Genomic DNA, 25858 nt, shown 5'->3' with positions numbered 1-25858 from the left:
AACTCAGTTTTCATACTTGCAGTGATAAATCCCCTGCACACATAGTCGGGGATGTGTGGCCACAGGCAGCTAAACCAGATTACTGTTCAACTCACTGCGAAGTTGGTGTCACATACAGTATTACTTCAGGAACTTATTCAGGAATCAAGCTTTCCAATATTATTGCAACATGTGTATCAGAATTAAACACTCGAAATGGTGAAATGCATAAAGTATATCTAAATGCATAATAACTCATCTAGATAGTTGACTGTGGCATCTAATGCTGTTGGTTTAACCTCTGACTTTGCAGCGGTGACTTGCCCTGACATCGGCCACTCTGCCGTGGATCATGGGAGATGGAGGCTGATCTATGGAACCCAAAACCAATATGACGCTATTATGATGCTGATATGTGACCCGGGATATTACTACAGGGGTCAAAGGGTCATCCGCTGCCAGGCCAACAGCAGCTGGAACTACCCGGATCCTCGCCCAGCCTGTGACAGTGAGTGTGAGCTACACATCCCATGGTGCAGTTTTCCTCCTGTTAACAGCCTCATTTGCACTAATGCACTGGAAAAACACTGCCAGTAAAAGTAATTTGTCAGGCATAAAAAATGTTAATCCACCCAAATAAGTCTTATCTACGTTCAGTCAAATTGTGATATTAGGAAGGAAAATTACCTTACAAAACAGGTGCAAACATTTCAACCAAAATAAAGTGAATGACAACCAAACAAAGTCATTATCCAAACAAAACAAATGAGGTGTTTTATTGTTGATCAAACTTTGTCAATTTGGGGTTATAATATACAATATTGTTTCCTCATTTCAGTCATCTCCTGTGGGGACCTTGGGACTCCACCAAACGGCAACAAGATTGGAACACTGACTGTGTACGGAGCAACAGCCATTTTCTCCTGCAACACAGGATATACTTTGGTGGGCTCGCGGGTCCGAGAGTGTATGTCCAACGGGCTTTGGAGTGGAACACAGGTCCAGTGTCTAGGTGAGATCCCCGTATCCAAAAACAACACAATAAAATGGGTTCAAAACTGTTCAAAAAACTACTTCAAAACATGAATGAAATTGAATAACGCCTCTTTACACTGATCCAAAAGTCTAAGCTTGTCTCTCTCTCCCTCACTCGTCCGTAGCTGGCCATTGCGGCACCCCTGAGCCCATAGTGAATGGTCAGATCATTGGGGAGAACTATAACTACCGAGGTAGCGTGGTGTACCAATGTAACCCAGGATTTCGTCTCATTGGCGTGTCGGTGCGAATCTGTGAACAGGATCACCGCTGGTCAGGACGCACCCCCGTCTGTGTCCGTAAGTACCCACAGAGAACATTAATGCCAAAGCTTTGGATTTTTACAGTTATGGATGGACTTGTAAACTGGTCAACTTAGCAGAGGTTAGATTTTGATTCTATAGCCCCAGGTCTTGTTTTTCATGGGTTTAATATTAGATCTTTAGAATCCATTGACCCTCGCTGCACATCTAAGTAACTGTTATCTTTTTTTCTGACATCCACAGCCATCACATGTGGTCACCCTGGCAACCCTACCTTTGGTGTGACCCAGGGAACCCAGTTCAACCTGAATGATGCCGTGCGCTTTGTCTGCAATACCGGATACGTTCTACAGGGGGCTGTCAAATCTTCCTGCCAGTCCAACGGCCAGTGGAGCAACGCCCTCCCCAAGTGTAAAAGTAAGTGCGTGTGTGTATGTGTGTGGGTGGATGCACATGCATATCAGTTGGGGTGCACATGTGATTCCATATCTGTCTGTATATCCATCTATGTGTATACGTTTATGGGGAACGTGTTGTGATCACATCTAGATCTGAGCTGTGTATGGGCGAGGGACTGCAACTGTTGCATTGTTAATCAGGTGTATCATATTGTGTGAATCATCAGAGCAAAAAACAAACCACAGATTGTGCTAGCGTAGTACATACCTTATGCACAGAGTGAGGACATTGTGAAAAGGTGAGCTCGTCTCCATGTACTTTTGTATTCTCTTCCATTTGTGTGTGTAGGCGTTATGCTGCCTATCGTATTGTGCAAGGTCACATCCTTAACGACAACAGATGACCCCAATCACAGAGTGAGCGGAGATGAAGCGCAGAGACATCCGGAGGGAGAAAGAGTTTAAATGGCGTATATTAGGGGAAATTGAAATGAAAAAGCAAAGAGATGCCCGGATGATTTAATTACCACGGTCTCAACCGCAGGGCCCGTGAAGGTTCCGGATAATATTTACATGTGGCGCTATTTCCTCCTAGCCTAGCTACCTCGATTACACCCCAAGGCTCACCTGTCTGTCAGGGAGACAAACTCGGTTAAATAACCAAGGAGAGGGAGCCAAAAGCAATCGCCGGGTCCTTGAGCCTGTGTGAGAGACAGCGGCCTTTTGAGACCCGTATCCTGTTTTTATCTTGGAATGAGAATTAGCCCGCTCTGCTTTGAAAGAGGGAGGCGAGGACTTTTAATTTGGCAGCGTTCGTATTTTCCCAGACAGGCGACGGATCTGGGCACCCATGTCTGTCTCTAAGTCCCCGCTAACTGAGGGCTTTGTGACAGGCACAGAAAAGGGCTGCTGGCGAGGTCGGGGCCCTCTGTCACAAGGCAGTGACAGAACCAATGACGGATTGACTTATGAGTTTGTTTTAAATGAGGAGAGAAAGGAAGGATTTGGCCTTTTTTTTTAGACATTTATGAAGGGATGAGGAGGTTAAAAGTCTCCGAGATATCCTTCTCCAGTTGATAAAAAAGAGAGAGAAGTGCATTCGGCTGCTGCATGCATAAGCAGGCGAGATTTTCTCCCAGACACATGCCTTAAATCTCTCCGCTCCAGCAGTGACATCATATTAGCATTGGCCTTGTTTCCATGCAGACACTGACTCTGAGATGCATTTTGTCTGAGTGTCTTAGAGTGTGTGTGTGTGCCTGTGTGTGTGTGTGGGGGTGGGTGTGGGTGTCTGTTTTGATAGCACATTATCCTCACTGTTGATGCGGAGACATAAGCAGCTTAGGGGTCTTTTTGTCAATCAGATTTATCACCTTAATTACGGCATTCAAGTCATATTCGGCGGTGCGTGCTCTCCTGTCTGCCTTTCATAAACCTGCATTTACCCTCTCAGTGTTAAAACGAAGTGCTGCGCCAACATCCGCTTCATCCATCTCACCTCAGCCTTAGTCATCATCGTGTTTCCCCTCCAACTTCCCCTCTCCGCGCACTCCTCCCCACCTTGCTTCTCGTCTTTTGCGTCGCCGCGTTGCACTTTACTGACCGCCAGCTCTCCATTTAGGGCCTTCCTTCAGCTTCAAGACGGACAGAGGGTAGCGGCTAGATAGATGAAGGGATGAAAAGGAGGGGTGGGAGAGTGGCACGCAGAGGGAAGGGCGGGGCAGGAGTCGGTCAGACAAAGCTAATGATATCCAGGGTCCAGATCTTAACTACAGGAGTCTGCACTACTCCATCAATAATGCAGGGAGCAGGAGAGCACCGGCGGCCCAGCCAGTCTCCTCTCCCTCTCTAATCATCACCAATTTGTGTCACAGCAACACCGCCGCAACACCGCCTTCTTTGGAAAGAATCGTTGTATGTGTGTGCGTGTGTGTGTGTGTGTGTGTGCGGGTGTTTATTTGTCTTTCACGGACAGGCGAAACAGAACAGGAAAAAAAGCACACTTTGACACACCACCTACATGGGCGATGTTTGGCAGGAAGCCAAGAGGAGAAGGGTGGCTGGGGTCCCCCGCTCCTGAGGGGAACAGAGATGAATTACCCCGGCCCTTCTTCTCCTCTCTCTTTATTCTTCTTTCCCCTTTCATCCTTTCCCCTTCCTCTCACAGCCCACTAGGCCACTCCAAATTTTTTCAAAAAATTTGCCAGGAGGTCAGTTGTCGGAGTCGACTGTTGGTTCGCTTTTGAGCCGACGTCGGCCCGCTACATTTATTCAAAGCTCAATTCTGGGCTTGGAAAATCTCGTGCTGAAGCAGCTCCGCCGCTTCAAATACGCTTTGTAGTGTTATTATGCGGCAAGTTGTAAATGATGGCACCACGGGTCAGCGCTCTACTGGAAGGAATACATTATAATAGGTATTTGGGGGGTGATTTAGCCGTGCTGGCCAGCTTGGGAGCATGAAAATGAGAAAGCTTTTAGACACATTAGCATACAATGGGTTCATTTTGGCTGTGGAGAAGGCGCGCACATGGGGGCGAGACTGGCAAGGCAAACAGGGGCATAATGGCTGCGTGGGCACTCCTAGACACTGTTCTGCAACCCATTAGTGTTTTGGCATCACTGTACACATTTAGTTGTGTTTCCCAGTATAGACTACACAGGAATTTTGGAGGAGTTGTTGCTCACTGTAGACCTGCTATGCTGAAGTAATGCAGTCAGGTTTTGGTGTGTACGTTGGAGTTGAGATGCTCAAGAAAGCATCCCATAGCCTGGGACACTTTGCTGAAAGGCTCACCGATAACATTATGTCATGAATTTTAATATATATTGCACCATCAGGGCCTCTTCCTCTCTCGCTGTCAACCTCACCCCCCTCTCTGTCCCTCTCTCTTCGCTCATCCCTCATCCTCGCCTTCCCCAGCTCCCTCCATCTGGTGCTAAACTGACACGGTGCCTCTTCTCCTGTGAGCTCTCCATCCATCACTATCTCTGCACCGTGGAGGCCAGCAGGAGACTGGCTTCCTAATGAAGCAAATGTTTGTTTCCAGAGTCTGCCTCCTACTTCATTTGGATTGGGGTGAATGGATGGATGGTGGGTGGGTGGCAGCGGCAGATGAGGAAAGGGCTGGACAGAGAGAGGAAATGAGTGAGGAAAAATGAATGGGCTTAGTCGCTGTGGGGAAGTGTGTTTTGGAATGAGTCATATACAGCAGGACATATGTGTGCATAACCAGCAGAGTTGTGGGGTAATGTGAGCAGTATGGTTGCACCTCCAAAAATATGGATATGTAACTCTCTATCTCTCTGTCATTCTCTCTCCCACCCCCCCTCTCCAGTCGTGAACTGTACAGAGCCGGGCCATGTCGAGAACAGCATCAGGCAGGTACTGCCCAGCGGGCCGCATCGCTACAGCTTCCAGACCACCGTGTCGTACCGCTGTAACCCAGGCTACTACCTGCTGGGCACCAGCTCCATCTCCTGTCAGGGGGACGGTACCTGGGACCGCTCCCTGCCCAAGTGCCTGCGTGAGTACCACAGCGCTTGGCTGTCAGTGGCGCTGCATGATTTTCAGTGTTAATTATGCAGTGAAAAAGCAATGGTGAATGAACGTCTAGACAGGTATAGGGATTTGAATGCAGTGTTGTTGAGAATTAAACCATTACTCGTTACAGGTTTCAAAAGTAATATTATCGCATAATTCCCTGGGAGCAGTCATTTGTTACACGACTGGGGGTGTTACTTTTCCGTTACAGCCCCAAAATTGCCGATTGCATCCTTTCTTGCCTTCGTAAATTGGCATAACACAATTACCTCGGCGGTGTGATGACAATTACCGCTCCTGTGTGAATGATCAGGGGAACCAAATAGCGTTGATATCCAATGTTCTTGTCATTCTGTTGCTTGATAAAATCAAAGGAGTGGGGTTTGCTTCCATTCGAAGAGAGCAGATTGTTTTTTATATTTCTAATCTGAACTAGCTCAGTGTGAGAAGACGACAACTAATTCTGAGGAAAACAAATCAGGGGAAAGTGCTGGATGCAGTTTTTGGATAATTCAACTTCAGTCTGATATTTGGGGGGCTGACAATAGAAGAGAAGATTTATTTTTTGGACTAGTAACTGTAATATTACTACTGAAATTGAACTAGCAATTTGTTACACCACTCGTTATTGGGAAAAGTAATTATATTACTCTAATGCATTGCTGAATAATGCATTACCACCCAACACTAAAATGACAGGCATTATACTGTATTGTTTTTCTGAATTCATGAGGCAGGAAACTGTTGCTTATGTTGGTACATTGATCCCTTCCTCCTCATTGGCCTTGCTCATTGGTCTCTTTCTCTCCCTCCTCCGCTCTGATTGGACAGTGGTGCTGTGCGACCGCCCCAGCATGCCGCCGTACGCCCAGATCTCGGGCGACCGCCGGACGGTGGGCTCGGTCATCCGCTTCAGCTGCATTGGCCAGCGCACCGTCGTCGGCAACACAACGCGCATGTGCCAGCTGGACGGCCAGTGGAGCGGCTCGCTACCACACTGCTCCGGTATGGAAAACTGTTCCCGCATTGACCGGCCGACCGCCTGTTCGGAACGACGCCTTCTATGAAACTCCAAATAACCCTGCTTTATGAAGGACAGTGCTAACTTTATGTTCAAGATCACCTTAAATGAATAGATTGGAACGGGGGGCATCAGATCATTAAAATTTGGAGCTGTGTGCTGGTAGCCCATTTTCTCAACCTCTTCCCACCCTCCTGCCTCTAATACTCGATTAATTCTGATGTAAAATAATCCCCCGGTCACACGGATGCCTCCGTAATGCCAGGCCAACAAATAAAGAGCTTTGGGGGTGGCTGTTAGTAGGCGGTGAGCTCAGTAGGTGGACCAAAGACGGAGCTGTGTGTCTGCACTAGAGGCCTCAAGGGCGAAGACAGTGTCCTCCATAAAGCTGCTTTAATCTGCTCATATTAGACTGAGGAACAGGGACGCCCACGCCTCAGCCCGGGTTATAAAGCACTATAAAGACGTTGGCCCCCGTCCTCCTCCTCCCCCTGCTGCGTTGCGCTTCAGGGCTCCTCGTACGCTCACACACACTCAAGGCCATGGGGGCGTCCACACAGGCAAATGCCTGTGCACAAATACATTCACATCCACAAAAATGTGACAGAAACATACACAAACATCGACAGTGACAGAAACACACAAACTCATGCAGACACACACAGGCCAACTGATAATAAAAAAGCATGCTGACAGTTTAATGTCACAATTCATGACATTCATATATCCTGGAGATTGCTGGCGTTCTCTCAACGGACAATAAACGCAACCTTTTCATACAGATTTCCCTCTCTTTCTGAGCTATGCACTGTTAAAGCGATGTTGACCAGAGCCCTGTAAAACCAGGAGCAGAGAGCAATACACAGTAGCACTAAATGTTTTGTGATTGTTTTAAATGGGCTACGTGGAATTATGGAGCAAAGCACAAAATATATGTGTGACTCAGTGAGATGAAAAATCACATCGCCTTGCACATTTTCTGCATGCTGAACACATAAATATAATGAAACATAATGTATTTGGAAAACCAATCACTCCTTAAGGAGGGAGGGCAATATGATTTTCCTATCCTTCCTTCGTTTATTAATGTGTTCCAATATGAAAATGTCACTCATGTGAGCAGTATGGTTCTAATGTGTGTTACTCTCCACATGAGCAATAGTCTCATATCCTAAAACATGTTTGCTCGCTACGTTTGACGCATTTATTTTACCATTTGTGTTTGTGTGTGTGTGTGTGTGTGTGTTTCCAGGCGAGTCAGCGGGGCTGTGCGGTGATCCGGGCGTTCCGGTGCACGGTATCCGTCTGGGGGAAGAGTTCACAGTGGGCAGCGTGGTCCGGTTCAGCTGCGAGCCCGGCTACATGCTGAGGGGTTCGCCAGAGAGAACCTGCCTGACTAACAGCACCTGGCTGGGCACCCAGCCCGAGTGTCACGGTAAGGGAAGCATTTATATACATACACACACACACACACACACACACACACACACACACCTTCACTCATGCATGCAAAAGCCTACATCTTTGTTTTTCTCTGGCAAATGTCTACTCTAAGAAAATAACACACACACATACACACACAAGCAAAATAACCAACCGCTTTGCTCTTTTTTCTTCCCTGGCAAAATTATGTATGTAAAGAAACTGCATACACATATGCACACACACCCAAACATGATGGCCTACCACTTCTTTCTTATCTAGCTAAATTTTGCATATGAAGAAATTGCACACACATGCACATTTGCACACACAATGGCCTACTGATATGTTCTATGGCAAAATTTCTACAGGGAGAAATAAGATCAGTTGCTCTGTCAATTGACTACTTCTCCCTGACTTTCTACTTTTCTTCTCTGCTAATCGGCTACTCGTCCTTGATTCTCTCATTATTCCACTCATACACAGCTGCACAGTCCAGCTGACAGAGGGAAGGAGGGAGGGGGAGGAGAGGGAGGTGGCGCACAGGAGGAACAAAAACGTGGAGAGGTGGAGAGAGAAAGAAAGAGGGGAAAAATGCTGATCAGAGCCTTGTTTGTGATTTGGCCATGAAAAGAGGCCTTTATCCTCCTCTCTTCTTCCCCTTTCTTTCCCTCCTTGTTCTGTCTCTCCTAAACAATGAAATATACATGGGGCTGTAAGTGGTCTGGCGGGTGGTACCACAAGACCACAGAGAGGCTTTTTAACTGGGCCTACTGTACTTCAAAGTGTGTGAGAGAGAAAAAGAGACAGAGTGAGAGATTGTGTGCACATGTAGAATTGCAGACTTTCCTTCATCTGAGCTTCATCTGGACATGGCAGAGATGAAAGTCTGTGTGCATGTCCGTGGGGGTGTGTGTGTGTGTGTGTGTGTGTGTTTGTAAAGGAGTAAAAAGGAGAGATTGAGCAAGAGATAGTGGGCAGCATAATAGAGAATGTTTTCTCCATTGATTAAACACCGCAAGGCTTTTGTTCTTTGCCCTTCTGCACCATCGGCGGCTATTCTGCTGCCAACACCTGAAAAAGCAGATTCCCAGAGTGTGTATGTGCGAACAGAAAAACAATCGATTGCGGTCTCGTGGTCCTGCGCTATCCATTATTATTGCAGAGACAGGACAAAGACTTTACAAACAATGCGAGCACTATGAAGTACAATCCTTCTATTGCTACTTTAGAGAACAGCTCATACATGCAGTCAGGGAAGAGGGAGTCAAGAGAGAGGATTAGAAAAAAGTAAAGCAGACAGAGGACATTTGTTCAGGTTGAGCTCAGCCAGAGGTTAAGAGGTGAAGGTCTGGTGCAACTGAATGGGAGGTTGATTTGAATTATTTGACTTCAATACCCAGAAATATGGTAATACAATAAATTGCACACAACACGCTCATGTTTACCAACCCCGATGGTTTGTGATCACTTTATACCAGCGGATACCAAAGGGACGAGAGAGGCAAAAGATCTAACACTGGTGAGTCCAGCTTTCTCTGGACGGAGCGCTGCTCACTGCTGTTCTGGAGACAGTTTGTATTTTTCTCTTTCAAGTTTTGATACATCACTTCCTGTGGGTGGACAAGATCTCCCGCCAGTGGCCATTTAACTGTCACTCAGGCCGAGTATAATACTTGATTGCAGTTTGACACCATCATAGCAGCAATTAGCAGCAGTTACTCAGCAGCAAGTTGAGCCATCCTCAGTCGCATTGTATCTCCCATCTCTCATCCTCTATTTCCCTGCTCTTCTCTTCGTCTCCATGGCCATGCGGCCTTTTGTGGCTTCCCTTATCCTTGCATATGCTGTATTACTTCCAGAACCTTCTTCACCCATCCCCCGCTCTTTTTTACTTCACCTTTGCTCTTCACTCCATCCTTAACCCCTCCCCCCCTCACCACCACCACCTCCTTCCCTTTCTTCACTCTCTCTCTCTCATTCCCTCTCTTGGTGTGCGGTGTGCCCACTGGCTGAGGTTGCCCACCTGTTCTCGGTTGGCACAGACTTCAAGGGCCAGGCCACATCTGGTCATTACAGAGGGGGGGCGATGCCCGAGGGGCGGTGAGGGCCCGGGGCAAGCTGGAGACTGTAATGAACAGAGCCATCACCGTCCACCGGACAGACACCAGGGGATTAGCTGAGCAAAGGATATGTCCATCAAAGCAGAGAGTTACTTATGAAGTTGGGAGCTGGGGAAGATGGTGTGGGGGGTGGCTGGGTGCAGGGGACAGAGAGAGGAAGTAGAGGGGGACATGATGGAGGAATTGTTTGAGAGGTAGACGCTTTGTAATGGAGTATTAGACAAGTGATGGGGTGATAAACAGGAATGTAGTCGAGCGTAAATCCACCTCATCTTAAATAATAATCTTAATAAATCTTAATGAAATGCATTGACACTATGCATCATAGTAAGAGGTATGAAGTAGTCTTTTAAGAAAACTAAAGCAGAAATTAATGTGTCAAATGAGTCATTTAGGTAGGTAGGTAGGTAGGTGGGTAGGTTACATAGATAGATGGACATACATACAGACAGATAAGTGGATGGAAAAAAAGGAGTAAGAGGAACAGAGTTAGGGTGAGGAGAGTTTCTCATCTATAATTCAGACTTCCATCTCTGATCTGTCCAGAAATGCCCAGATGAAGGAAAGCCTGCAGTTGCACTGAGTCACATCACCCCTCTACACGCACACACACACACGTGCGCACACACACACACACACACACACACACTTACTCTTTCACCTCTGACCACTTAGAATTTTAGCATTTAATCTCTAAGTGAATATTCCCTAATTCCTTCCTGTTTCCCTCTCTCTCTCTCTCTCTGTCTCTCTCTCTCTGTCTCTCTATCTCTCTCAGTGATTTCCTGTGGAAATCCTGGAACTCCACGAAATGCCCAGATCCTGATCCATGACGGACTGACGTTTTCCCGGTCCATCACATACTCTTGCCGGGAGGGCTACTACTCTACTGGCCTGCTCACCCGACACTGTACCGTTAACGGGACCTGGACCGGCAACATGCCTGAGTGCTCAGGTAATTACTCTCACAGAGGACCTGAGTGTATCTGGATTACTCATCTATTCATCCATGTATATGTGAAACATCATGTAAAACACGTTCCAGCTGAAGAGACTTTTCCCTTTCCTTAGCTGATACATATTTCTGAGTTGTCTGCGCTGGCCTCCCCGCTCTGTGTATTACAGCAGCGCTGTTGCTGTAATCGATAATGGCTTGCAGTTCTGCGAATCCTTTCGACCCCAACAGAGCGCATATATTGTGAGATATCCAGTAACCTTTTCCAATGCTCTGCAGTAGTACTTCTCCAGGCTTAGTATGGGAGTCAGAGGTAATACTCGGATGCGGGCTTGACTTCTCTATGATCCTTGTTGGGATCAACGCTGCAAAAAATTTCAGTCTTAACATTTAATCTCATATTCAGTTTTAAAATCTTATTTTTCCACAAAACAACCTGCCAATGGGATGATAAGATTTCCCTTTTTTCCATCGCCACACAACCAACAATTTCGAGAATTTTCTATCTATCTATCTTTCTATTTCTATTTATCTTAAACAGTGTGACTTTATTCAAGATGATGTCATTTGAATAAAGAAAATTCTTGAAATAAGTTTGGCAGATATTTTCACTTGTTTTTTTTTGAAAAAAATCTGCTTTTTCAAAACTCAGTGCAACATCTACTTTCTTAGAACAGAAATAACTTTTTTTTTTTTGAAGTAAAAGGTTGTTAATGAGGTCCCATTCCCTGCTATTACATGTGGTGAATGACCCATGTGGATCACAGCATGTTCCCCAGCTTAGTAGGAGGAAAGTGAGTTGTGTTGCGGTCCACTCAAAGGGCATAGGCCTGACTGACAGCCCTTTATCATCATGTCTTACAATAGACACACGGCTGCTGTGGAGAACCAAGAGACCCTGCAGCAAATAGAGGTCACATGGAGCAATTCTGGCTCAAAGAGACCCAGTTTCCTCAGACTAAGCAGCAACTAAGCAGCAGCATTATGGCTTTCAGAACTGGGTAATCTATAGGAGTGGAAGGGTACATGACAAGCCCTCAGGTACAGCCCCTTCAGTTTATTGATGGCTAGTGATTTGAAAAAAGTGCAGGCTAAAAGCTTAATTACTTGCCAGATGTGTCATGTTTGCTAACTGGTGACTGGTGAAATTAGTGACTGGTCAAATTGTCATGTATAATGAACACTGACTGATGTGCTACTGAAAATAATGATTCTGTGACCTCACGTCTGTATGAGGTTTAGTCAGATGAATGGAGCTTGGGATCTCCTGAATATGTCAGAGGATTTATTCTTTTTTAGAGCTGGAAAAGATAACGTTAGCTAAACTGATATGAAGCTCAATGGAAACTGACATCTACAGTTAACTGTTTTCTGTGTAAATTAATCAGGAATTTTCAACTCTCCCCAAACTTCTGAGTTAACATATATACTCCATTGGATCTATATAATTTTAAATTAGATCAGATTAGATTAGATTAGATTAGATTGTAAAATTGGAAAGTAATATATATACTGTATATTATATCTATACAGATAAAAAAACAGTGATAATACAAAAAACAGTGAAAATACAGAAAATACAGTGACAATGGTCAACAGAAGGTTTCTCCCCCAGCATCCTTGAACAGTACCCAAATGTATCCTACCAAATATATGAGAAGGCTAATTGGTCCCCAGGAACTGCATTTTATTTTGCACTTAACACATACCAAACCATGACCCTACAACTCTGGTACCTACCAAACTGAATTTTGTGACCTGTTTCACCAGTGGTAATCTAAGAAAATCACTATGCAAGAGGAGGCATTATGTGTCCTAGAGGCACAGTATATCCATCCAGTAGGTATCGTTAGAGGGTAGACAGTCCTAGATAGACATTTTGGCTCCAGGCGGCACAGTTTCCCCATCCCAGTGGGAAATATAAGTGCTCGCTCAGTCAAGGGGAGACACTACACCTCCAGGAGGCCCAGTTTCCTCACTCTACCGGGAATTTTGCTGGAAAGTTAGTCCGAGGCATTTAATAATGCCTTTTCTTCCTAGGCGTCTTGGTGCTAGCTGTCCTGCTGTGTCCTGGATTCTCCCTCTTAGACATTTAAGTCAGAGAATTGAGCTTTGTTGTTGCTGAGTCACACAGTGGAATTCTTGCTCTTGTTACTCACTCTCTCAGTTTTTCCCCCAAGAGGTAAAAGTATGTCCGCATTGTCAGAAAGAAAATAAGCAATAAGAACTGCGATTCATGTTGGGCTTTAGGGAGCTGCTGTTGCGGGATACCCTCCTCACAATTTAGGCTCTCTGCATCCCAAAAGCTCTAAGCTGCAGAGAATCAAAGTACAAGGACAGCGCTATCAGCCACAGCACATTTAGTCATACTGTGGGCGATTGTGAAGAGTCTGTCAGTTAATATCCCCAGTCAATAAGATCTGATTTTCTTTATGCATATACAGTGTAAATGTGTCATCCAACAGTGGTAGTCCATGACTGAAGTGCTTATTGCCTGTTTAGATGCGGGGAACCATGTGGCTTTCTAGATTGTTAGGTTTTGTTTGTGAGGTGAACTGCTTTGGGGAAGTGGGCACGGTGTGTAGAACAGTTCATTAACTCTGAAGCCCCATCCAGTGTGCCATTTTAAATAGTTTGTTTACTTGCTTGTATTTCATCCTAAGTGTGTGATATTGATTTCCCGCTTTACCAAATACAATCAAACGCTAAGCAAATTAAATCATCAAATAATATGGCTTAGACATGATGAGGTAGCAAATTGTATCAACAGTGATGCAATTAATTGGGCTGTTTAAATGCATGATTTCTCTCATCCCTGTCCTTTTGATTTATTTATTTCTGTTCCTCTGTCTCACACAAAAAACATACTTTCTTCTCTCCCACTATGTCCGCCTTCGTCTCCCAATCCCCTTATTGTTCAACTCCCACCTTTCCGTGTTTTTCTCACTGTTTTGCTCTCTTTCCGCAGTAATCAACTGTGGTGACCCAGGGGTGCCAGCCAACGGCGTGAGGGTGGCGAATGATTTCACCTACAACCGCACAGTCAGTTTCCAGTGTTCTCCCGGCTTCACCATGGACGCCGACCGAGCCTCCACACTCGTCTGCACCAAGGACCGCACCTGGAACAGCACCAAACCGCAGTGTAAAGGTATACTGGCACAGTGAAAGAACATATGGCAATGAGATGAATATAGACAGATTGCTTAGACTGCAGGAAGGGAGTAATGGAGGAAGGAAGGATGAAGAATGGATGGAATTATATCTGTTGCAAAATTATTCACTTGGCCTCTTACATGCCTGACACAATTTCTGAACTATCATTTTGCTTTACTTCATTATTTTGAAGCTTTGATTCCATGAAATTTCATGCATTTTAAAGTACTTCTTCAGATTTGCCCAAACATTGTTCAGATTGATTTTAACAGTGACCAGGTCTGCCTTTACAAGTCTTGGACTTGTTAATGAAAAAAGTAAGATATTACTACTATTACATGTTTAAAAATTAATTACTTATTACTCCCTGGGAGAAGTAATTTGTATATTGGAAGTTTCACCCTCTCATTCCTTCAAAATCATGATCACTCAGCTTGTATGTTAATGATCAGTGTCATAAAATAGCACTGATGTCAGGATGGGATATAGTTTTTGAATAATTCAACTTCAATATGTGATATTTAGAGAGGGGTGATGAATGGCAACTGTAATATCATCTCTGAAATTGAAATTGCAATATGTTACACTACTAGTTTCATTACTATACATGGCAAACCATATAGTGAGTCAAAGAGCAAGACAAGATCTAACTTAACTTTCCCATGCCTCTCCGTCTCCTCACAGCGATCGTGTGCGCCCCACCACCCGCCATCCCTAATGGACAGGTGGTGGGTACAGACTTCACCTGGGGCTCCAGCATCAGCTACTCCTGCAACCAAGGTTACCAGCTCTCCCTGCCCACCGTGTTAACCTGCCAGGGCATGGGCAACTGGAGCGGAGAGAAGCCGCAGTGCTTCCGTAAGTGGCACCATGCTGGAACGCGCAATTACATTACATCTCATTGATTTCTCCCCGATGTGTTGTTTCACCCAAGTATGCATGACTCTTGTGTGACATTCAGAGCCGCTCCTCACCCTGTGTATCCCGCCCGCTGCGAAATATCAAATCAAAATCCAATCTAAATCCAACGCGGTTTGTGGCTCTCAATTTATCTCTTGCGTCTCCCTGTTTCTCTCTTTCCTCCATTCTTCTCTTCCTTTTCTTTGCAGCTGTGTTCTGCGGTGACCCGGGGATCCCGGCCCAAGGGAGGAGGGAGGACCGAGGCTTCACCTACCTCTCCTCCGTCTCCTTCTCCTGCTACCCACCCCTAGTCCTGGTCGGCTCTACCAGGAGATACTGCCAATACGACGGCACCTGGAGCGGCACGCAGCCCTCCTGCATAGGTGAGCTACCATATGGGACTAGGATGCTCTTCAGATATTTTGCCCTGGTGGGCTTGGCCTGTGGCCTCGTTCCTACAACCAAGCACACGACCTTGAGTATGGTATTGCTTTTTATACATATTTGATACTATTTTGACAATAGTATCAAACATTAAGCAAATATACAAGCTTTACATTTTCATTTGATAATTACATGTTGGCCCTTTGCCACCAAAAATGTTGTTTCCCGTTGCTAAGCAGTAAACATCCTTGCCTGTCCATTCATTATAAGCACTCATGGAAGTCCTCGCCTCCAGTCACAATGCATATACAACAGTACAATACACAGTTAATTTAAACATGAATGCATTCACTGAAAATCACCACTCATACCACTACTGCTTTACCAACCACTTTGTTTGGCTTGTGTTCAAAAACCATATTGCTATTAACTTGTGAAATTGAATTATTACGATTAAAAATAAAAGACTTGTACATTTATGTTCTCTGTACTGCTCTTTTCTAAACGCAATAAGCCTCTTGATGCAATGCTTTACAGAGACTCCGCTTCACAATGTGCAACAACGCCTCTTAGCTGCTCTAAAATCACTATAAAGACTGGCTTCATGTGGCTTCTTGCTCAAGTATTATATTTGATGATGACTTTGCACTGAGACTGAGTGAACCCCCTTTCAAATGATGTAATTTGTGGAGTTCTTGAACTTTTTCTGCCTCAGACCCAAATGAGAAATTCAGTGTCGCCCTGAGACTCAAGCTCATGAAAGTATATTAATTTTCTTGTCATTTGGGGACCCACCAGTGATAAGCCTGTGACCCATTTTGGGCCTGGCCCATAGCCTGAGGAACTGGGATGTAATGCAGCTGGTGAATATGTACTGTATGCACTGTGAATGTGCATTTATAATGTGGTGATTACAATTTTGATGCTACTTTGATTGTCCTAACATGTTGTAGGCTGTAGTGTGTGAAAAAATGACCTACTGACTTACTCTGAAGTGCAGCAGCCTACATACTTTACAGTTAGCTTTTAATGGATCAACACAATGCATTTGTCTCACTGGGTGATAATGTAATGAAATACAGCCTTGGCTGCAGACTTTTGGTAATTGATTAACAGGGTGTGTGTACTGATAAGGCCCAAGAGCTTGTCATTGTGTTGTAAGCTGCACTGAGCAGGGATACAGAGCTGTTTCAGATCACACACTGGCTTACTAATGAGTGACTTTGTAGGATTTATGTCTGTGTGTGTGTTTGTGTGTATGTGTGAGTGTGTATGTGTACAGGGTTGTCTGCATGTATTCATTTATGGCCTTCACTCCTTCAGTCAGTATTTCACCTGCACATACCTGTGAAAGATATAGTATTCCATACAGTGAGTCTAAGGTGACATGGTGTATGTTTCTCCTGGGTGACATGCATATCAAATGGGACTTGCTTTTAAAAGTTTCACATGAGAAGAATAGTTATCATAGAATTATTGTGTGTGTGTGTATGCTTCAGATCCTAGTCACACTACCTGTGGAGACCCCGGCACCCCTCTCTTTGGAAATCAGAACAACAGTCAAGGCTACCAGGTAAGAATACATTGGTCACAGACTATATAGTAGATACATTTTTGTATTGAAAATAAATCTGTTCATAGCCTTTCAGTGCACCAATTTCTTACGTGGTAGAACTGAAAAAAAGAAAACGTAAAATCCCTGTGCATCGTCCTTCACCTGTGCTAATTTGTTAGGCTATTCTTCTCACTTCTCACCAACTTCATGGGAAGATTAGCCTTAGGTTAGGTTGTGTATGCAATTGTTATCTTATTCTTCTGTCCTCACAAGGACAAACAGGGATGAAGAAAATCCTCCAACATGAGGATCCAAGGATACATTTTATGATTGGCGTGAGGGTTTAGGGATTCATCACCTGTGTTGGGTGGTAATGCTTTAATCAGTATTGCGTTACAGTAATTGTATTACTTTTCCCAGTAATAAGTAGAGTAACAAATTACTATTTCAATTTCAGTGATACTAATTGAAAAAATATGTTGTTACTTTTATTGTCACCCTCTCTAAATATCAGATTGAAGTTGAATTATCCAAAAACAACATCCCATCCCCATCCTACCAATTTGTTTTCATCAGAATTACAGTAGTTGGTGTCCTCTCCGTTGATGTGCACATACACTGAGCTAGCCTAGATAAGAAATGACAGCAAAGTTTATCTTCAATGGGTGGCGGTATTCCCATTATCGAGCAAAAAGAAGACAAGAACATTGGACATCAATGCCACTTCATTCCCCTGACCTTTCACACAGAAGCACACAGTCGCAGCAATTGAGTTATCCTGATTTCTTAAGGTAAAAGAGGGTGCAGTCACCAGTGTTGGAGGTGCAACTAAATAGCAATATAACATGTAGTGCAACAAATTACTGCACCCAGAGAGTAATAAGTAATATAATGACTATTTTTTTGACAAACTCATGATCACACTTCTACAGTTTTGCATGCAAGGGTGTCCACAAGTCTGTTTGCTGGCATTCATGTGTGCATGTTTGCCTATCCACATCCCCAAGTCAAAGACAAACATCTATGTGTGTCCTCTTCCAGATCAGCAGCACCGTGTTCTTCAGCTGTAGAAAGGGCTATCTGCTTCAGGGCTCCATTTCCCGCACCTGTCTGCCCAACCTCACCTGGAGCGGTTTCCAACCTGAGTGCATTGGTAAGTACACAGTCCCTACATATTGTGTATGTACTGTATATAACCATGTTTGAAACCTTGAGCAAAGTTTTGTGCTAATATCAAAACTGACGCCTACATGCTGTTCTCCTGCACACACTCTCCCTTGAACTCCCATCTCCACCTTGGCTCTTTCTTCAACATCTTTCTTTCTCCTCTGTTCCTTTTTTTTCCCCTCACTCTCTCGCTTTCTTTATACATCCATCTACCCAGCCCACCACTGCAGCCAGCCGGAGCTGCCAGCCCAGTCTGATGTGAGTGCGATCGAGCTGCCGTCCCTGGGCTACACCCTGATCTATACGTGCCAGCCTGGCTTCTACCTGGCCGGGGGATCAGAGCACAGGACCTGCAGGTCCGACGGAAGCTGGACCGGGAAGCCGCCTCTCTGTGCAGGTACAGACATAGTTGGATTCATAGAGAGAATGTAGAGGAAGAAAGCCAAAATACCGACACACACACACAGACACACACATTCACCAAACCTCATAAGACTATGCAAGTGAGTACAGATGCCCACCCACGTTTCCAGGCAGGCATATGCATATTCTAAACACTTCCTCATATTATTATATGCAATTTGCATTAGCGCTGTTTATTCGAACCACTGGGTTTTTGTATCGTTGCTGCGAGAGTCAGTGGTGGCTAATGTTGGGAAATGTGGGATTCGGCTAATGTTGATGAATGGCTCTGTTAACACTTGCTTATTCTCAGACACACGCCAGGGTAGGACGGCCCATCCATCACACAATTACACCACATGGACACACACGCACAGACACACGTACACACACGCAAACACACAATGAAACATTAACAAGGGTGCAAAAACCTGATTAGGCCAATGCATCCCATTGATTAGGTTAGCAGAAGCACCTCTTATAAATGGTGAGGCAGTGTTAACAAGGTCTAGCAGACAAATAGACTGCCATTAAGACACCCCCAGGCATTGGCCTAAATACATATAGGAAAAATAGAGTCATCGACACACAATTATCTAGGGTAGATGAATGCTAATGGCTTAAAGAGAAGGCTGCACTAGGGGGGATATCTGTGTGATGGATTCCAAGCTGAGCTGTTGCTGAAATATAGAGGGTGACAGGTATTTTTAAGGCCCTGCCATTAAGAGTGAAGGCAGGAAAGGAAGCTGGCCTCAGCACAGATATACAGGATATTAACAGCACCTGTGGGCGCAGTGACGGAAGGGCAGCTCAAAGGACTGGCAGCTAATAAAGCACAGGGCTCGGGCATTGTGTGTGTGTTTGTGTGCGTTTGTTCATGTGTGCACGCGTCTGTGTACTGTATGCCAGCCGATGCACCTACTCATAAATTACCATCAATATGCTTTTCCTCCTGTGGTCATGTGTGAAAAGCCCTCATCTCTCTGTTTGTTTGCGTGGGCGTATGTTTACTACTGTGGCATATTTGCGTGGTCTCGTATGGGCAGTAAGGCATTATTAGAGTGCCTCCCTTAGAGCCGGGAAACTCTGTCTCTGATTTAGCCTTAGCCCTGCAGGGATGCCCAGGCTGCTGTTTGTCAACATGAGTCAGGCCCTGTCGCAGGCAAACCCCGCTCCGGGCTTATTTGTATAAGAGGGAGACAGGAAGTGCTGATGATGACTTCCTCCTCCCGCAGCTCCCTTGATGTTGTTGGGTTCAAAGGAAGAAAATGTTTCTTTTTTTTTTACTCCTGAGGCATATAATTACTATGCCTTTATTCCAGGGTGAGCCTGTAAACCATATTTTCACTGAATTATTTTCTGTTTTGTTATGCTCTCCAGCTGATAACCGCCCGAGTGGCAAGAGCCCAGTGGGGACAGTGCAGGAGCCGCCCCCCAAACTGCCAGGTAACACAGGTCCTTCTTAAGATTCTCAACTGTTTGTTTTCTCATGTGTCAGTAGTTCTCAGTGTCCTTTAGTGGTTCCAGGTGTTCCCCAGCAAAATGAGGAATAGTTTAATTTCACTATAATTTAATTCACTAGAAAGTATCTCAATTAGAAGAATGACTATCACTGTTATTTCCCCCACATACAGTGTAGGCAGTTACAATTCAATGCTTAATCAACAACGAAAGCCTACCAAAATCTATCAAGTAGGGGTCCGTGGCCTAAAAAGTGTCTATTTTCTGGTTGTTGATATGAAAATGTTTGACAACCACTGTCCTGTTGTCCCTGACAAAAAACATGCATGTCTTTAGTTCATTGTCTTGAATCCTTTTCCCTCTCTCAGTCCCAGGCGGTGTGTTTGCTAAGAACTCTCTGTGGCGGGGGTCCTATGAGTACCTTGGGAAGAAGCAGCCAGCCATGCTCAGCATCAACGCCTTTGAGCCCTTCAGCAACCGGGTCAACGGGACGCTCATCGACCACAGCGGGGTGGAGCTCAAACTGGCTGGTCGGTACACCAAGACCACTGCAGTCACAGTCAAGGCCCTCAAAACACACTCATGCATTCACATTTGATGAGGAAAATTCACAGTATCAAACGCCATCACAGTGTGGTATAAACTATTGTGTAGAAGTACAAAGTGGATGGGCGCCATTAAAGCATAATTAGAGAGAGTGTGGCGCCCATCCATTTATGTACTTATGTGAATTTGCCTCATCAAATGTGAATGCATGAGTGTGTTTTGTACTTTTAGACTATTTTTGTGGATGCAGCTCTGCTCCTGTTGAACCTGCACACTTTAGCTGCAATTTTTTACACAATTTCCACAATCCTATTCTCGTATTCAGAAAGAACTATACATTATTGCAATAATAAAGAAGCATTGGTATAGCATACTATCTTTTAACATATTATTTCAGATTCTAGATGTTATTTTATCTAGTATCTTCTAACACATGAAGAGACACGTACTGGTATGAAGTACAACATGCTGTAAAAATGCATGCCGATGGCTATATCACAGTATCAAAATGACCCTGTGTGCCCTTTGTTTGTGTAGGTACATATAAGAGGGAGGAAGCCCAACTGCTGCTGCAGGTCCACCAGATCAGAGGCCCCGTGGAGATCTTTGTGAACAAGTTCAAGATAGACAACTGGGCTCTCGACGGACACGTAAGTGCAAGTCCAGGGTCACGTTCAACGCAGCACCTCTCTGTTTGACATGATGCAACACACACACTCGCACTCCCACACACTCCCACATTGTGCCGCACATACACGCACATATAAAAACATGCACACCAGATACCACCATGGGAACTGTACTGCCAAGTAAAGTCAGGCATAGTATCCACATGTGAACGAGAGGGAAACTCACAAATATGCACGAGCACACATGCACACTAACCCTGTCACACTGGGGAGATGTAGGGCCCACAGAGAGTTTTCTCTTTAATTAAAATGTCAGTTAAATCATTGCTTGGTAATCAGGACTCGACAGGGTCCCTCCTCTCCCCTCTCCCATATTATCCCCCCACCTCAGGCACCTCTAATGCAGCACACTCCAGATATAATTAAAAAAGCAGGTCACGGTGTGTGTGTGCGTCTGGTTGTGTATTTTTACGTGCATGTTTCACAAGATACACGGCACAGAGGTGTTTACGAGCAAACGTGTCTTGTGCACAGTCGAAAGTTCCTCTTGTGTAATGTGTTTGCGCGTGCGCGCATGGTTGAGCGTGTTTGTTTGTGCCTCTGAGCAGAAAAACGTCGAGTGTCATATTAAATGTCAGCCATAAGAGCGCCTCTCAGCCCCTGTGACATGATATTTCATTTTCGGTGTACGCTGGCTTCTGACACTTTGATGATACGCCCCTTTGTAAAGCCCAGACGTGACACACAAAGTGTATCTGTCCCTTCCATTCCCCTCTCTCTAGGTGTCCTACATCTCTTCATCCAACTCCTTTGTGTACCAGGGATTCGTCCGAGGAAAAGGCTTCGGCCAGTTTGGTCTCCAGAGACTGGGTGAGTGAGCTGTCCAATTGGTTATAAAATCCACCGTGACCAAACTGGGGGTGAACGTATGTCTGTGTGTTTTTTCCTGCCTGGATTTCTATCCCAGATGTCAGAGGAAAAAGATTTGTGTTGCATCCGTAAAGCTTAGCCACATCTGCTTGCACAGCGTGCAATTTTTTCCATGTAGGATTTGCGATTTCTTTGTTACAATTGCGAAACACTCCTGGAAAATATGGCTGAGAATTCAGGAAAAGCAACTTAGACGACAATACACCAACGGACAAAGCTCACACACATGATAGACAGAGAGTGACACGCATGCACTCAACACACTACTGCACAAAAGCTTTTCTTGGGGGGTTTGTGGGTAGTGTGTCGATGCCTGTGGAGGCGTTGCCATATCCAGTAACCCCACATCTCATTGTCTGATACAGTAAATATCATCCTTCCTTTCTCCCTTGTCATCCTTTGGTACTTTGGCATCTTTTTCTGCCATGCTCCTACAGGTGTAGAGCATTTCCTCCACAAAGCCATCCGTATATTTTTCTTGAAGCATGTGACCTAGAAATCCCATCCAAGTGATCCTCCTGGCTGCGAGTTTGTTACAGTTTGCAGTCTGCAGCCAACAAATCCTTACATCCCGACTCCACGGCTCTGGATGGCTGCCGCAGTCTTACAATCATTCCCTGTGTGTGTGTGTGTGTGTGTGTCTTTTTATTTTTTCATTGGTTTGATAGTTCTGCCCCCGCAACTGAAAATACTCCCCACTCATCTGTCTGAACTGAGGAAGCTATTTGGAGAGAGAGCAAGAAAAAGAGAGAGGGCACATGTGGGAGAGAGAATGAAAGATGAAGCCAGAGAGAGATTAAAAGTCAAAAAAGTGAAAGAAAAAACCCCCAATTGTGCTATCAGACAGGATGGAATCACATAAATACATTGGATTTAAAACATCTTGTCTTGCATCGTGTGTCATGTCTTCAATTTCAAGTTGGTCTATGAAACCCACAAAAGTTGGACTTAATCTCATCCCCGAGTAAACGCATGAGATTGCAGAGTAATCTGATATACATTAAATTAAATGTGTACCCGTGTGCTATCCCAGCACTAAACTCTCCACTGGCCATCAGTGGTGGTTAATTAAAAAATGTCATTTTTCTTTTAGCTTTGACAGCCTTAGCATCTCACTGATAAGTCCCTGTGGCTTAGTGTGTGCAGACGGGGGTGTTTTAGGTGGAGGGAGAGGGAAAAGACAGAGTTATGTTTATGTGAGATGTGTCTGTGGCTACGTTCACAGCTGCAGTGGGAACGAAATGTCAGAAGTGTCCGAGTCTGATTCCTGATTCCACCCCCCCCCCCCCCCCCCTCACGTGACACAGATCTGATGTTTTATAATCTGTGTAAACCAGCAAAAAGCTGCGTGGAGTCACATTTTTAAATTCCAATATGGGCCACATGGGTATGTGCTACAAAATTGGATTCCAAGGCATGCGGCTTACATTAGGCTCGTATTTAAATTCTCAAATCAGACTTTGTCAGTGTTAGCATGACAATAAGTGAATCTTGCATTATTCACCTGAGACTTCTGTCCTGGAACTGTATGCTTGCAAGTAGAGCAGATAATGCAAGGGCTTTGCCATTTTTCTCTCTTGCCCGCGCCGTCTACAACTTGCCCAATAATTTAGCGTATTGGAGCCCCTTCAATGTCAGCTGGAAGACTAGCCTGCATAGAAAGCAGGAGAAGCCTAGGTCCAAAAAGAAAAAAAAGAATTGAAAAAAGAGAAAAAAGAGTTGAGCAGCAAATTCGGAACTGAGCATAAAGGTCTGCGGTGTGAACGTAGTGCGAGTGTGTGTGCATAGAAAGTTAGTGCATGTGAAACTCTGCTGTAATGAGGAGGCTGGCTCAGCAGCAGGTGCACAACCCCCCCCCCCATCACTCTGCCCCAGCACACAGATTGAGCAAACAGTTCTTTATTAATACAGAGGACTGGGGCTGGTGCCAGGGCATCCACGTGTGTATGGGTGTTTGGAAGTCTTGGAAATAATCCTACTCAATTTGTGGACATTTTTGGTGGTGGTGTGTGGACATGTGTGTGTGTGTGGATGTGCGCCTGTGCATGTGCTGCGTGCTCGCGCTCATCCGGCAGGGGGTTGATTGGCCCACTAATTGAATTCCTTCTTGTTTGTCGCTCGGCCTTTATTGGAGCTTTCTTGGCATTCTGTGGCGAACAGGTGGGCCGTCACTCTCCCGTTGTTGCCGGTGCAGACACAGACCTCCATAAATTGGAAAGTGAATCTGAAATGACTTAATAGCTGTCGGCCTTTGATGTCAATAATTAAAAGTCATTGTTAGGATAATGGAATTTGATGTTCCCAGGGGGAAAAAAAATTAAAATAAAGCATAAAAATAAATAACATAACATTACTTGTCTGCTCAGTCTATTATGCATAAATGGAGCACTCCTGACTCCCCTCCTCTTCTGCCACATTAATTCCTTTTCTTTCTCTCTTTTTTTATTCTTTTGCTCAATCTGAAACTCAAGCTAAAACTTGTGTCATGAATTCTTGGCGGATGGTAGATAGGATAATTTTCCTCCTTTTGATTGTGCCATTATTTAATTCCCCCCTTTGCCTGCCAATGAAGTCATACAGTACTGAATGAATGTTGAATTAAATCTCTCTTTTTTTTCCCTACAGAGAGTTTAGACCCCGGCAGAGACAACCCAGGCTACAGCAGTTCAGTGGCAGCAGCCATCCTAGTGCCTTTTATAGCCATGATCATTGCAGGCTTCGCACTGTACCTCTACAAACACCGGTAAAGCCCCACCATCGCTATATTACACACTACTGCATCATCTGCAAGCAACATTATGACAGACTTGGATTACTTAGAATCTGGTGTTGCAAGAAATCTCTTTGATTCCATTGAAAGCATTTTTCAGTCTAGGGCATACTGCTTAATTCACCTCTGCAAAATAGTCTTACTTTCAATTTTGCTTGATTTCACTGTAAATAATTAGCTTTTATTGTATATAATACATTAACCTTGTATGGATTTCTTCAAACTGCGTGGCATATATTAACCTTAATATAAAAAAATCACTCATGTGAAGTTTAAGTATTATGTTTAATTATTTATTATGGGTGGACTTGTATTAATTTCAGAAGAAGACCCAAAGTCCCCTTCAATGGCTACGTGGGCCATGAGAACACCAACGGGCGGGCTACGTTCGAGAACCCCATGTATGACCGCAACATCCAACCCACCGACATCATGGCCAATGAGACAGAGTTCACGGTCAGCACAGTGTGTACAGCGGTATAGCGACTGCTTCCTCCGGAGGTGAGAATCAAACACCACCAACCATCAGCATGGACCGTTTCAGCTTCAGGTGTCCTTTGTTTCACACTTCTCTGAAAGTAGTTGAGAAAATTGAGAGGCTCATTTTAGCTGTGCACAATTTGCTAAGAAGTAGCCTTGAAAAGTGTATTACTGTCTTCATCACCTTGCTGTTACCCCTGAGATAGACAGACACACATTCAGCCAAAGCACCAGAACTGCTGAAGCAACAAGACACAGATTCTCAGAATCCAATTTCTAGCTAAACATTTTACACCGTCCCTCAAGGATTTTCTAAAGGGTAGAAAACTCCACCTCTGCCAAAAGTCATTTGTGATTGGATTTCTTTAGCTGCATTTCCTTTGATCTGTCTCTCTCATATTAATGCATCTCATTTGGTCTGTTTACGCTCTATTGGAAAAGTCCAAGATATTGTATTTTGTAGTTTTGAAATGTTAGTGAAGCACTGTTGAAAATGGCTATGCTCCGATAATGCTCATACAGGATTTCTTCTGTTTGTGCTTTGTGTTTTTCCTCTTGTTATCACCACACATTCTTTCTATTTCTGCTCACCTTTCTTTTTTATTTTGGCCATCTTTGCCTTCACCTACTCTTCTTCACATATTTTCTTTCAATTACGTCTCTTTTCCTTGCCCTTCTCCAACAATGTCTTGTCTTTTCTCCTCACCTACACCCTCCACCCCTGACATCCCCGCATTCATCTTC

The 25858-nt window shown here is 44.6% G+C and overlaps 1 protein-coding gene across 1 annotated transcript in view; it reads left to right on the top strand.

Annotated features, from left to right (window-relative positions):
* Positions 1-25117, top strand: part of csmd2 (CUB and Sushi multiple domains 2) — a gene marked incomplete at its 5' end in the record, with an annotated part of 223670 nt that extends 198553 nt beyond the window's left edge. The window contains 20 exons of the mRNA XM_071515056.1: positions 293-487; positions 818-991; positions 1140-1313; positions 1521-1694; positions 5011-5199; positions 6048-6221; positions 7490-7672; positions 10561-10737; positions 13706-13885; positions 14575-14748; positions 15000-15173; positions 16674-16747; positions 17771-17882; positions 18114-18293; positions 19679-19744; positions 20128-20289; positions 20843-20955; positions 21717-21804; positions 24490-24607; positions 24958-25117. Coding sequence (XP_071371157.1) covers positions 293-487; positions 818-991; positions 1140-1313; positions 1521-1694; positions 5011-5199; positions 6048-6221; positions 7490-7672; positions 10561-10737; positions 13706-13885; positions 14575-14748; positions 15000-15173; positions 16674-16747; positions 17771-17882; positions 18114-18293; positions 19679-19744; positions 20128-20289; positions 20843-20955; positions 21717-21804; positions 24490-24607; positions 24958-25117 — 3041 coding nt within the window. The remainder of the gene's footprint in view (positions 1-292; positions 488-817; positions 992-1139; positions 1314-1520; positions 1695-5010; positions 5200-6047; positions 6222-7489; positions 7673-10560; positions 10738-13705; positions 13886-14574; positions 14749-14999; positions 15174-16673; positions 16748-17770; positions 17883-18113; positions 18294-19678; positions 19745-20127; positions 20290-20842; positions 20956-21716; positions 21805-24489; positions 24608-24957) is intronic.
* Positions 25118-25858: the final 741 nt, after the last annotated feature.

Source organism: Centroberyx affinis, unplaced genomic scaffold (genome assembly GCF_046629955.1).
Source record: "Centroberyx affinis isolate AG114_WGS23_722 - 3 ecotype Tasmania unplaced genomic scaffold, CSIRO-AGI_Caff_v1 ptg000299l_1, whole genome shotgun sequence".
In the NCBI taxonomy this organism is placed as follows: domain Eukaryota; kingdom Metazoa; phylum Chordata; class Actinopteri; order Beryciformes; family Berycidae; genus Centroberyx; species Centroberyx affinis.
Note: the sequence above shows the minus strand (reverse complement) of the source record. Positions and strands in the feature narration are given on the sequence as shown.